This window comes from Mesoplodon densirostris, chromosome 17 (assembly GCF_025265405.1).
Source record: "Mesoplodon densirostris isolate mMesDen1 chromosome 17, mMesDen1 primary haplotype, whole genome shotgun sequence".
Taxonomy (NCBI): Eukaryota; Metazoa; Chordata; class Mammalia; order Artiodactyla; family Ziphiidae; genus Mesoplodon; species Mesoplodon densirostris.
The window spans coordinates 32,649,254-32,661,686 of NC_082677.1; the positions used below are offsets into that span (position 1 = coordinate 32,649,254).

Below are 12,433 nucleotides of genomic sequence, written 5' to 3' on the forward strand. Positions count from 1 at the left end.
CAAAAGGAATTAACTGACTCTGATAAAAACAGTCTTCTAAGATCACTGCAACTATTACATGCAATAATGAACACATACAGAGCCTGGCAAATAATATGTGATACATAAAATGGTGGTGGTAGTGGTAATGATAGTAGTAGTAGTGGGTGTTGTTGCTTTTATTATTATTATAATAATTATTATTATTCCTTAAAAGATGAAGGTAAGAAAAGAGAAATAATCAATGCCAATGCAATCTAATTTATTTATTCTTCTAAGTAGAGAAATAATTAAAACTACTGTTTTATACGCTTAAATGGCCAAAAGATGCTAAAAAACTGAAAGCACTACTCTATAAAACTAGAATATATGCAATTATGGAAAATAATCTAAGTTTTACAATATATGTAGAGGACAGGGTAATTGTCAAGCCTTTGAAAGCAAGTACACACATTAATTGCATAACTTTGAGACTGGCAGAGACATTCCCAAGTAGTATTTCTCTAATATGTATTTCCTCTAAAATGGAGGGCTAATTGCTTAGTTCTTCTAAATTGCAGAATGGAAAACAAAGGAGCAGTTTTGGCCATGTAGGTAAACAACAGATTTCTAAAAGCTAATTATCTATTTAATAGACTGAAGTTGTACCAAATGAGACATTTAAGTCTAATAAATAATAAACAAATTGTAACCTAAAGGCTAAAATATAGAAGCTGCTCATATAGTTTTTATTGCTCCATTAAATAAGCTCTTATTTACTTCCTTCAGAAAACATAATTATACAACACTGGGTCCATTTCAAGACCATTCTGATGTGCTATTTAAAAATTAAGTGAATCAACTTACATACTCAGGAAGTCTTAAAGCATAATATTTGAATTCTATTATCAAATGCCCTATTCGTTTCCATGATTAAGAAACAGAAGTGCAGCTTTGAAAAAGTTGTACATAATCACATAAAAATCACTATTTGTCTTACTAGAAGTGATCACACATAAGGATAGCTACGCACTTTAAGTAAATTTCACTGACTATACTTACTAATTTCTACATCAGACATTTGATACTTTCAGTATCTTCTAAATAAAAATAATTCAAATTTAAACATCAACCTCAGAGAATGTATTCAAAATTCAACCAATTAAACAAGGACATCATGAAAATGTAGTTAATTTGCTTGTTTGTTTAATATAATACCAAATCATTCAACAGAAATAACCACAACTGCATATGTGAATATTTAAGAGACCTCCAGGCTCATCATTTTTAAAGAAAACAAAAATGAGACCAATGACCTTTTAATGCCATTACATAATACAAGATGCTGTGCTTCTTAGTTTTGCTGCTCAAAAGGATTTTTAATGCTTCATTTTTCTTCTTAGGGAAACAGCCCACTATCCCATGTTTATTTTCATTCTACTAACAAAAATAACATTCTGAAATGATAGTGACAATAAATAGTAGACTTGAAAATAGTTGCTTGCTGTCTTGCCAAGGGCAAGTAGTGATTTATGATGGATAAGAAAGAGCAGGGATTGAATTTACTCTACGCCTTGGGTGATGGTACAAGAATTTGTACATCTGTGATAAAACACAGTTCTTATTTGCATGGTGAAAATACTAAAGTCATGAAAATATATGGAAGGAAGCTTCCTGTGGGTTTAGGGTAGGGTTATGTGAAGATTTTTCTCCTTCTCTATCATTCAGGGGTATGTGTTCTACATACAGAAATAAGAAAAACCAAGAAGTTCCTGGTTCAGAGAGGTGGCAAAACACTAGCATAAATTCAACAATTTGCCCTTCTACATTCTTTTGAAAAAAGGAAAGACAGGGCAACAACTTCTACAAAGATTAGAGAAATACTATATTCTATATGAAAATATAATACCCAGAAAGAAAAATAATATAAAGTTTTAGCTGATCCTCACAATAAGATGTTTAAAAAATTCATACTATTAGCATATTATATATGCTAATAATATATGCTAATATATATATTAGCATATATACTATGCTAATAATACTATTAGCATAGCAAATATACATGAGCCTGGTTATCCTATCAGTGTATATGGAGTTTTATAACCAATATTTTAAATGAATGTTTGATATACATTAATAATCTCTTTAGTTCTGAAGACCAAATTTCATCTCCAGCACACACCAACACAGCCAGTCTCTATTTTCATCTCATTATCCTGTCTTACTTTACTTCTCATAACTTTTTATAATCTGAAATTATCTTACATATGCGGTTGTCTGATTCACTCCTTATAATTTTAAACTTCATCACAGCAGAAACCTTATTTATCCTTATTTATCACTGCAATCACAGCATATAGAAAAAAACTGTTGATGAATAAAGCAAAAGTGGTCTAGCTATTAATTTTTTCCATACCAATAAAATAATAATGGAAGACCACAGCAATTATATTTTTCATAATAATACAATGTATTGACAAAAAGCATGCTCTACATCTAATACGGAAAAAAAAGATGACTTCATATTTGTACTATTTTTAAAACTACTATTTTTAAATATGAAAAAAAGTATCAACAAATAAGTAATAATATATTTGATTCTTATATGACTTACTTGGCTATAACAACTACATTAATACTGAGACTGAATATTTTGTTTCTCTATGCTAATATTCATGTTATGGTTAAAGGAAAATTAAAGACCATTCAGAATAATCATCATTTACTGGGATTTTAGAAGAGGTCTTTTTTTTTTTTTCTTCTTTTAAGCTGTAAATAGGAAAATTTTATTCTGGGTTATGGCTAGTTCCCACTCCCCTCCACCCTTCTCATCTTTTGGAATTTTGAAAGGAGATCAATTATGATATAGTTTTTTTCCTTTGCTCTCTTCCCTTTCTTCAGTCCATCTGAGTTCCAGGGGTGCATGTAGAAGCTGGTGTGTTGGAGTAAAGTATGAGAAGGAAAGATAACTCATTTGTTGTTAATCAGGGACATTCCATGCTTTGGGGAGATTTTTATACTGAAGTGTTTCCTGTTGACTTTTGCTGTCAGCAGTAGACTAGCATACTTTACTTTCTTTTCAGTTTATTATTTTTTACTCTCTCTTTGCTTTCTAAGGCCACTTATAAATAAGTTTCTAAATACTACAGCCTATGTGTAGTTTATTAATATAATGTATTTCTTGTTTATTCTTTTTTTTATTGAAGTATAGTTGATTAACAAGTTGTATATTTTTTTCTGCTTTATAACAAATTTAATCAGTTATACATATACATATGTTCCCATAACCCCTCCCTTTTGCGTCTCCCTTCCACCCTCCCTATCCCACCCCTCCAGGCGGTCACAAAGCACCGAGCTGATCTCCCTGTGCTATGCGGCTGCTTCCCACTAGCTATCTACCTTACGTTTGGTAGTGTATATATGTCCATGAGCTCTTTCGCTTTGTCACAGCTTACCCTTCCCCCTCCCCATATCCTCAAGTCCATTCTCTAGTAGGTCTGTGTCTTTATTCCTGTCTTACTCCTATGTTCTTCATGATATTTTTTTCTTAAATTCCATATATATGTGTTAGCATACAGTATTTGTCTTTCTCTTTCTGACTTACTTGACTCTGTATGACAGACTCTAGGTCCATCCACCTCATTACAAACAGCTCAATTTCGTTTCTTTTTAAGGCTGAGTAATATTCCATTGTATATATGTGCCACATCTTCTTTATCCATTCATCCGATGATGGACACTTAGGTTGTTTCCATCTCTGGGCTAGTGTAAATAGGGCTGCTATGAACATTTTGGTACATGACTCTTTTTGAATTATGGTTTTCTCAGGGTATATGCCCAGTAGTGGGATTGCTGGGTCATATGGTAGTTCTATTTGTAGTTTTTTAAGGAATCTCCATACTGTTCTCCATAGTGGAAACAACCTAAGTGTCCATCACTGGATGAGTGGATAAAGAAGATGTGGCACATATATACAATAGAATATTACTCAGCCATAAAAAGAAACGAAATTGAGCTACTTGTAATGAGGTGGATGGACCTAGAGTCTGTCATACAGAGTCAAGTAAGTCAGAAAGAGAAAGACAAATACTGTATGCTAACACATATATATGGAATTTAAGAAAAAAAATGTCATGAAGAACCTAGGGATAAGACAGGAATAAAGACACAGACCTACTAGAGAATGGACTTGAGGATATGGGGAGGGGGAAGGGTAAGCTGTGACAAAGCGAAAGAGCTCATGGACATATATACACTACCAAACGTAAAATAGATAGCTAGTGGGAAGCAGCCACATAGCACAGGGAGATCAGCTCGGTGCTTTGTGACCACCTAGAGGGGTGGGATGGGGAGGGTGGGAGGGAGGGAGATGCAAGAGGGAAGAGATGTGGGAACATATGTATATATATAACTGATTCACTTTGTTATAAAGCAGAAACTAGCACACCACTGTAAAGCAATTATACTCCAATAAAGATGTAAAAAAAAAAAAGTACAAGCTTTTAAAACTGAAGGAAAAATGTGTCAAAATATTAACAGTGATTCTTTGGATTATGGATAATGGTCTTTGATCCACTACTTTTTAGGTGATTTTCTGTAACATGAAAATATTATTTTCAAATTGGAAAATAAAATAAACAGTTATTTTTTAAAATGGAAACTTCCTTCAGGAGAAATAGTAATTTAAATGAAAACATTATTAAGATTACATTGGATGTAAGGTTTCATTAAAATTTTTGCTTCCTGTCAGGTTTCAACTCTCCAGACTGAGTGCTAAAAAGGCTCTGTATGACAGACCCTTAGGTAAAACCCACAAACAGTACACAGTCAATCTGCCATCAAGTAACTCATCTAGATGACTTGTTAACCAACACTAAATGAGCTAATGTTCAAATATCAGAATGTCTGGTAAATTAGGCAGTAATACATTATTTTAAAAAAGTGTCCAGAAGTTTCTTTTAAAAATCAGTGCTAAGTTTTCCTGATCTCCATTTTGTCAACACTTTAAGATATTTCTGAGAACACTTCCTGAATTACAAATGTACTCCTGTGAACAAGAAGTTGTGCTTGGATAATTTTTTCCCCTAGAAGAAACATGTACAATACATTAAGCTACTTAGTTTGCTTTATTAAAGATAAAATATGTCTGTAAAAGTGAAAGTAAAGAAGGCAAAAAAGGCATCTTGGTTTACCCCAGGGAATCCTTAGGTGAATTTTCAGCCCTGAGTTGTAAACTGGTAATTGAGCAGTGAAGTTGATGGATTTTAATTAAAGTCTTCTGCAATCCTTAGTGGCTTAGAGGTGGAAGAGACAGAATTTTGAGGGGGTAAAAATATAACTACAATTTACTTAATTCTTTTGCTTCTAACTTAGTGGTAACTTAGCCTTAGAAAATATACATATACGTCTCTGTAAAACAGAAGTTTTTCTACTTTTTCTTTTAAATTTTTTCCAAGAACGTTTTAATAAAGAAAATTTCAGACACTGCCCTCATGGCGCAGTGGATAAGAATCCACCTGCCAATGCAGGGGACACAGGTTCGATCCCAGGTCCAGGGAGATCCCACATGCCGCACAGCAACTAAGTCAGTGTACCACAACTACTCAGCCTGCACTCTAGAGCCCGTGAGCCACAACTACTGAGCTCATGTACCACAACTACTGAAGCCCGCGTGCCTAGAGCCCGTGCTCCGCAACAAGAGAAACTACCGCACCGCAATGAAGAGTAGCCCCAGCTTGTGGCAACTAGAGAAAGCCTGTGCGCATCAACAAAGACCCAACGCAGCCAAAAATAAATTTAAAAAATAAATAAATAAAAAACCCAGAAAATTTCGAAATACAAAAGTAGAGAAAATGGTATAGTGAACACATCCTACCCTCCAAGTACCCATCACCCAACTTTACCACATATTATTTATAGCCAATCTTGTGTCATCTATACACCTGCCTACTTTCCAGTCATGCTAGGCTATTTTGACTGAAATTGAAGATATAATATCTTTTTATCTATAAAATTTCAGTACGAGTCTCTAAAAGAGACTTTAAAACATATTCACAACAATGTTGTCATGTCTACAAGAAAAAATAAAGTATTGAAATTTTTCAGACTACTTTTTTCTACATTTGTTTGGATCGGAGTATATATAAGTTTCGTTTATTACAATTAGTCGATATGTCTCTTTAAGTCTCTTTTAATCAGTAAGTTTCCCCTACATCATATTTTCCCCTTCCTTAAGAGTATTTTGTTAAAGAAAACAGGTTACTTGTCACAGAGAATTTCCCAAAGTTTCCTATAATTTATTCACTGATATAAATTCTTGCAGATTGGTTATTTAAGTAGTAGCCAAAGAACTGCTAATATAATGGAACTACAACAGTACACCAGAGGACCAAAATCACCTAAGACCAATGTCAGAATGAAAACACTACACTACTTGTTAGTAAACTAAAGTGGGGAAAGCCCATAAAAGAAAGAACTGCTTTACTGTTTAGCTATACAAATAAGCAATCATGTCTTCCTTTTTCACAGAAGTATATTAAACTGCTGATAAAGTAACCCGTATTAATCTTGGTGTACACAGTATAAATAGCAAATTTGATAGTACTCACCAGTCTTCGTTTCTAATAGGCGCTTTTTCTTTTGTTGGCGTTCAAGTCTTTCCTTCTCTGCTAATTCTCTGGCTATCCTGGCACGGTTTTCTTTTTCCTCTGCTTCTCTTTTTTTGAAATTCTCCTTCATTGCTTGCTATTACAAACAAATTTTGGAAAATGATCAATATTCACCACAGTGATTCCACAAAGAAAATGGAAAATTATTAATCTGTAGAATTGTGATTAAATGTCCTTTAAGTAATGGCTACTTCTTATATTAGTAACACAATCTTTTAAAATATTAGCAAATGAACCTTTGTTAAATGTGTTATGTATGTAAAAATACAACTGTTATGTTTAAAGCACCTGCATGTTAGTGAAATCAACTAAGAGAAGGAAGACAAAAACTAAAGATAAAGGAGTATTTAATTTACAAATCAAAACCGTTTTCCTATACATACTTCCAAAAGAGTGTCTAGAAAATGTATTAGTCTCCCATACCTCCTCTGCTAAGTAAACTATTGAGTACAAGAAAAATAATCACAGAAGAAATGATAGAAAAGAGCTGAAATTTTGTAATGCCTACCTTATATTACAAACCATTGTTTAACAATTTCTTTCATACAGAGAGAAGTGTCATAAGGATGACTAAAGAAATATTTGGCATTTCAAAGTCTGGCGCTCTGACTGTTCATCAAAACAAATAAGGACATGTGAACCATAAGAAGATCTCAATAGATATGCAATTAGTTACTTTTTTATTTTTTAAAGTTTTATGCAAATCAAGAAATGGCACTCATGTGGCATTTGTGGGAATTAGCAGGTAATCATAGATTTTTCAAAGTGCCAACAAACAGCGTGGCATCATATTACACACTCCTGTGGAGACGACATTCTCAATACCAATGAATCCAAACAGGTTATCTAATTGCTAGTTTATCACTAACAGAATTAAGTAGAAAAGTATATAATTAAACTTTAACAAGTAGGTGGCATGTTATTTTGGGGGCAGGCTTTAATTTCTTCTTTACTATAATATTCTTTTTTTTCTTTACCCTAGGGATAATGCAAGTTCTTCTTTAGAAATAAAATAAAGTTTAGTATTATTGATCAAAACAATAAAAGGAAAATTGCAAAGAAAAAAGGAGGAATAAAAAGCACAGAATAGAGGGAATATTAAACTTATCCATCCATCCATCCATCCATGCATAAACATTTACTGAGAGACTGAATAGTAAATGGTACTAACCTAAAGACTTGGGGAACAGAGATATAGTTCTAAAATAAGTTTACATTCTGTGTGATAGGGTGGGACAGGAGGCAAAGACAGACGATAAACAATTAAAATCTTTAATAAATATAGTACTACAAAAAAAAAAAAAAAAGAATGATGTGATAGAATGCCAGGACAGTTAACTTACATTAGGTGGTCAGATAAGGCCTCCCTCTCTGATTTGATTCAAGCTCAAAGTCAAGGAGCTACCCAGATAATGATCTGGGAAAAAACAAATGCAAAGCCTGTTGGTGGGTTGGAGAGAGAAGAAAGAGGCCACAATGGTGGTGTTAGATAAGGTCAGAGGTATGCTGAGGCCTGATCATTTAGGATCTTCTAGAACAAGATAGGGGGGTTAGAGTTTCTTTCAAGGAAATAGGAAACAACTAAAGACTTTCAAGTAAGAGAGTGCAAAACTAAGTACTCTAAGATACAAGTACTAAAGAAGCATCTTTGTTCCAAATGATCTTTTCAAAGATATTTATATAATGAACACTCTTGGAAGGTAGAGGTAGTGTCTACCTCTTAAGCAAATGGATTTGTTTACTGTTCAGTATGATAAACTGGGGCAAAGGTCAAATAGTCTTACTAATTCTGAAAAACGATTGGGTTCCCTAAATTCAGGATTTCCTTCCAGTAATACAAAGCACTATGTGTGTAGGTATTAAACCCAGTCCTCTTCACATTGCCCTGTGGGAACCTGAGATCAAGAATCTATAAATTGGGGACTTCCGGGTAAAATGGCGGAAGAGTAAGACGCGGAGATCACCTTCCTCCCCACGGATACACCAGAAATACAGCTACACGTGGAACAACTCCTACAGAACACCTACTAAACGCTGGCAGAAGACCCCAGACCTCCCAAAAGGCAAGAAACTCCCCAAATACCTAGGTAGGGCAAGGCGGAGGATCGGTGCCGAGCGGCACTCACCAGCACGAGAGGCTTGTCTGCTCGCCCGCCGGGGCACGCAGCGCTGGAAGCTGAGGCTCGGGCTTCGGTCAGAGCGCAGGGAGAGGACTGGGGCTGGCGGCGAGAACTCAGCCTGAAGGGGGCTAATGTGCCACAGCTAGCCAGGAGGGAGTCCGGGAAAACTCTGGAGCTGCCGAAGAGGCAAGAGACTTTTTCTTCCCTCTTGGTTGCCTGGTGCGTGAGGAGAGGGGATTAAGAGCGCTGCTTAAAGGGGCTCCACAGACGGGCGCGAGTCGCGACTGAAAGCGCGGAGCCCAGTGACGGGCGTGGGACGCTGGGGCTGCTGCTGCCGCCGCCAAGAAGCCTGTGTGCGAGCGCAGGTCACTGTCCACACCGCCCTTCCGGGAGCCTGTGCAGCCCGCCACTGCCGGGGTCCCGGGATCCAGGGGTGGCTTCCCTGGGAGAACGCACGGTGCGCCTCGGGCTGGTGCAACGTCACGCCGACCTCTGCCGCTGCAGGCTCGCCCCGCACTCCGTGCCCCTCCCTCCCGCCCGGCCTGAGTGAGCCAGAGTCCCCGAAGAGGCTGCTCCTTTAACCCTGTCCTGTCTGAGCGAAGAACAGACACCCTCCGGCGACCTACACGCAGAGGCGGGGCCAAATCAAAAGCTGAGACCCAGGAGCTGTGAGAACAAAGAACAGAAAGGGAAACCTCTCCCAGCAGCCTCAGAAGCAGCGGATTAAAGCTCCACAATCAACTTGATGTACCCTGCATCTGTGGAATACATGAATAGACAACACATCATCCCAAATTGAGGAGCCCGGAGTCAGTGCTGTGCCTCTGAGGTGGGAGAGCCAACTTCAGGACACTGGTCCACAAGAGACCTCCCAGCTCCACATAATATCAAACGGCGAAAATCTTCCAGAGATCTCCATCTCAACACCAGTACCCAGCTTCACTCAACGACCAGCAAGCTACAGTGCTGGACACCCTAAGCCAAACAACTAGCAAGACAGGAACACAACGCCACCCATTAGCAGAGAGGTGGCCTAAAATCATAAAAAGTCTGCAGACACCCCAAAACACACCACCAGACGTGGACCTGCCCACCAGAAAGACAAGATCCAGCCTCATCCACCAGAACACAGGCACTAGTCCCCTCCACCAGGAAGCCTACACAACCCACTAAACCAACCTTAGCCACTGGGGACAGACACCAAAAACAACGGGAACTACGAACCTGCAGCCTGCAAAAAGGAGACCCCAAACACAGTAACATAAGCAAAATGAGAAGACAGAAAAACACACAGCAGGAGAAGGAGCAAGATAAAAATCCACCAGATCTAACAAATGAAGAGGTAATAGGCAGTCTACCTGAAAAAGAATTCAGAATAATGATGGTAAAGATGATCCAAGATTCTATTTCCCAGATCCAAAATCTTGGAAATAGAATAGACAAAATGCAAGAAACAGTTAACAAGGACCTAGAAGAACTAAAGATGAATCAAGCATCGATTAAAAACACAATAAATGAAATGAAAAATACTCTAGATGGGATCAATAGCAGAATAACTGAGGCAGAAGAACGGATAAGTGAGGTGGAAGATAAAATAGTGGAAATAACAGCTGCAGAGCAAAATAAAGAAAAAAGAATGAAAAGAACAGAGGACCGGCTCAGAGACCTCTGGGACAACATTAAACGAACCAACATTCGAATTATAGGGGTTCCAGAAGAAGAAGAGAAAAAGAAAGGGACTGAGAAAATATTTGAAGAGGTTATAGTTGAAAACTTCCCTAATATGGGAAAGGAAATAGTTAATCAAGTCCAGGAGGCACAGAGAGTCCCATACAGAATAAATCCAAGGAGAAATACGCCAAGACACATATTAATCAAACTGTCAAAAATTAAACACAAAGAAATCATATTAAAAGCAGCAAGGCGAAAACAACAAATAACACACAAGGGAATCCCCATCAGGATAACAGCTGATCTCTCAGCAGAAACTCTACAAGCCAGAAGGGAGTGGCAGGACATACTTAAAGTGATGAAGGAGAAAAACCTGCAACCAAGATTACTCTACCCAGCAAGGATCTCATTCAGATTCGATGGAGAAATTAAAACGTTCACAGACAAGCAAAAGCTGAGAGAGTTCAGCACCACGAAACCAGCTTTACAACAAATGCTAAAGGAACTTCTCTAGGCAAGAAACACAACAGAAGGAAAAGACCTACAATAACAAACCCAAAACAATTAAGAAAATGGGAATAGGAACATACATATCGATAATTACCTTAAATGTAAATGGACTAAATGCTCCCACCAAAAGATACAGATTGGCTGAATGGATACAAAAACAAGACCCATATATATGCTATCTACAAGAGACCCACTTCAGACCTAGAGACACATACAGACTGAAAGTAAGGGGATGGAAAAAGATATTCCATGCAAATGGAAACCAAAAGAAAGCTGGAGTAGCAATTCTCATATCAGACAAAATAGACTTTAAAATAAAGATTACTAGAAGAAGCAAAGAAGGACACTACATAATGATCAAGGGATCGATCCAAGAAGAAGATATAACAATTGTAAATATTTATGCACCCAACATAGGAGCACCTCAATACATAAGGCAAATACTAACAGCCATAAAAGGAGAAATCGACAGTAACACAATCATAGTAGGGGACTTTAACACCCCACTTTCACCAATGGACAGATCATCCAAAATGAAAATAAATAAGGAAACACAAGCTTTAAATGACACATTAAACAAGATGGACTTAATTGATATTTATAGGACATTCCATCCAAAAACAACAGAATACACATTTTTCTCAAGTGCTCATGGAACATTCTCCAGGATAGATCATATCTTGGGTCACAAATCAAGCCTTGGTAAATTTAAGAAAATTGAAATTGTATCAAGTATCTTTTCCGACCACAATGCTATGAGACTACACATCAATTACAGGAAAAGAGCTGTAAAAAATACAAACACATGGAGGCTAAACAATACACTACTTAATAACGAAGTGATCACTGAAGAAATCAAAGAGGAAATTAAAAAAACCTAGAAACAAATGACAATGGAGACACGACGACCCAAAACCTATGGGATGCAGCAAAAGCAGTTCTAAGAGGGAAGTTTATAGCAATACAATCCCACCTTAAGAAACAGGAAACATCTCGAATAAACAACCTAACCTTGCACCTAAAGCAATTAGAGAAAGAAGAACAAAAACATCCCAGTTAGCAGAAGGAAAGAAATCATAAAAATCAGATCAGAAATAAATGAAAAAGAAATGAAGGAAACGATAGCAAAGATCAATAAAACTAAAAGCTGGTTCTTTGAGAAGATAAACAAAATTGATAAACCATTAGCCAGACTCATCAAGAAAAAAAGGGAGAAGACTCAAATCAATAGAATTAGAAATGAAAAACGAGAAGTAACAACTGACACTGCAGAAATACAAAAGATCATGAGAGATTACTATAAGCAACTCTATGCCAATAAAATGGACAACCTGGAAGAAATGGACAAATTCTTAGAAATGCACAACCTGCCAAGACTGAATCAGGAAGAAATAGAAAATATGAACAGACCAATTACAAGCACTGAAATTGAAACTGTGATAAAAAATCTTCCAACAAACAAAAGCCCAGGACCAGATGGCTTCACAGGCGAATTCTATCAAG

At 36.8% G+C, this 12,433-nt stretch overlaps 1 protein-coding gene across 3 annotated transcripts in view; it reads right to left on the bottom strand.

Moving 5' to 3' along the window:
• Positions 1-12,433, bottom strand: part of DIAPH3 (diaphanous related formin 3) — a 550,032-nt gene that overhangs the window by 172,181 nt on the left and 365,418 nt on the right. For all 3 annotated transcript variants that reach the window (XM_060080302.1, XM_060080301.1, XM_060080303.1), the window contains one exon: positions 6,570-6,705. In XM_060080302.1, the coding sequence (XP_059936285.1) occupies positions 6,570-6,705 (136 nt within the window). The remainder of the gene's footprint in view (positions 1-6,569; positions 6,706-12,433) is intronic.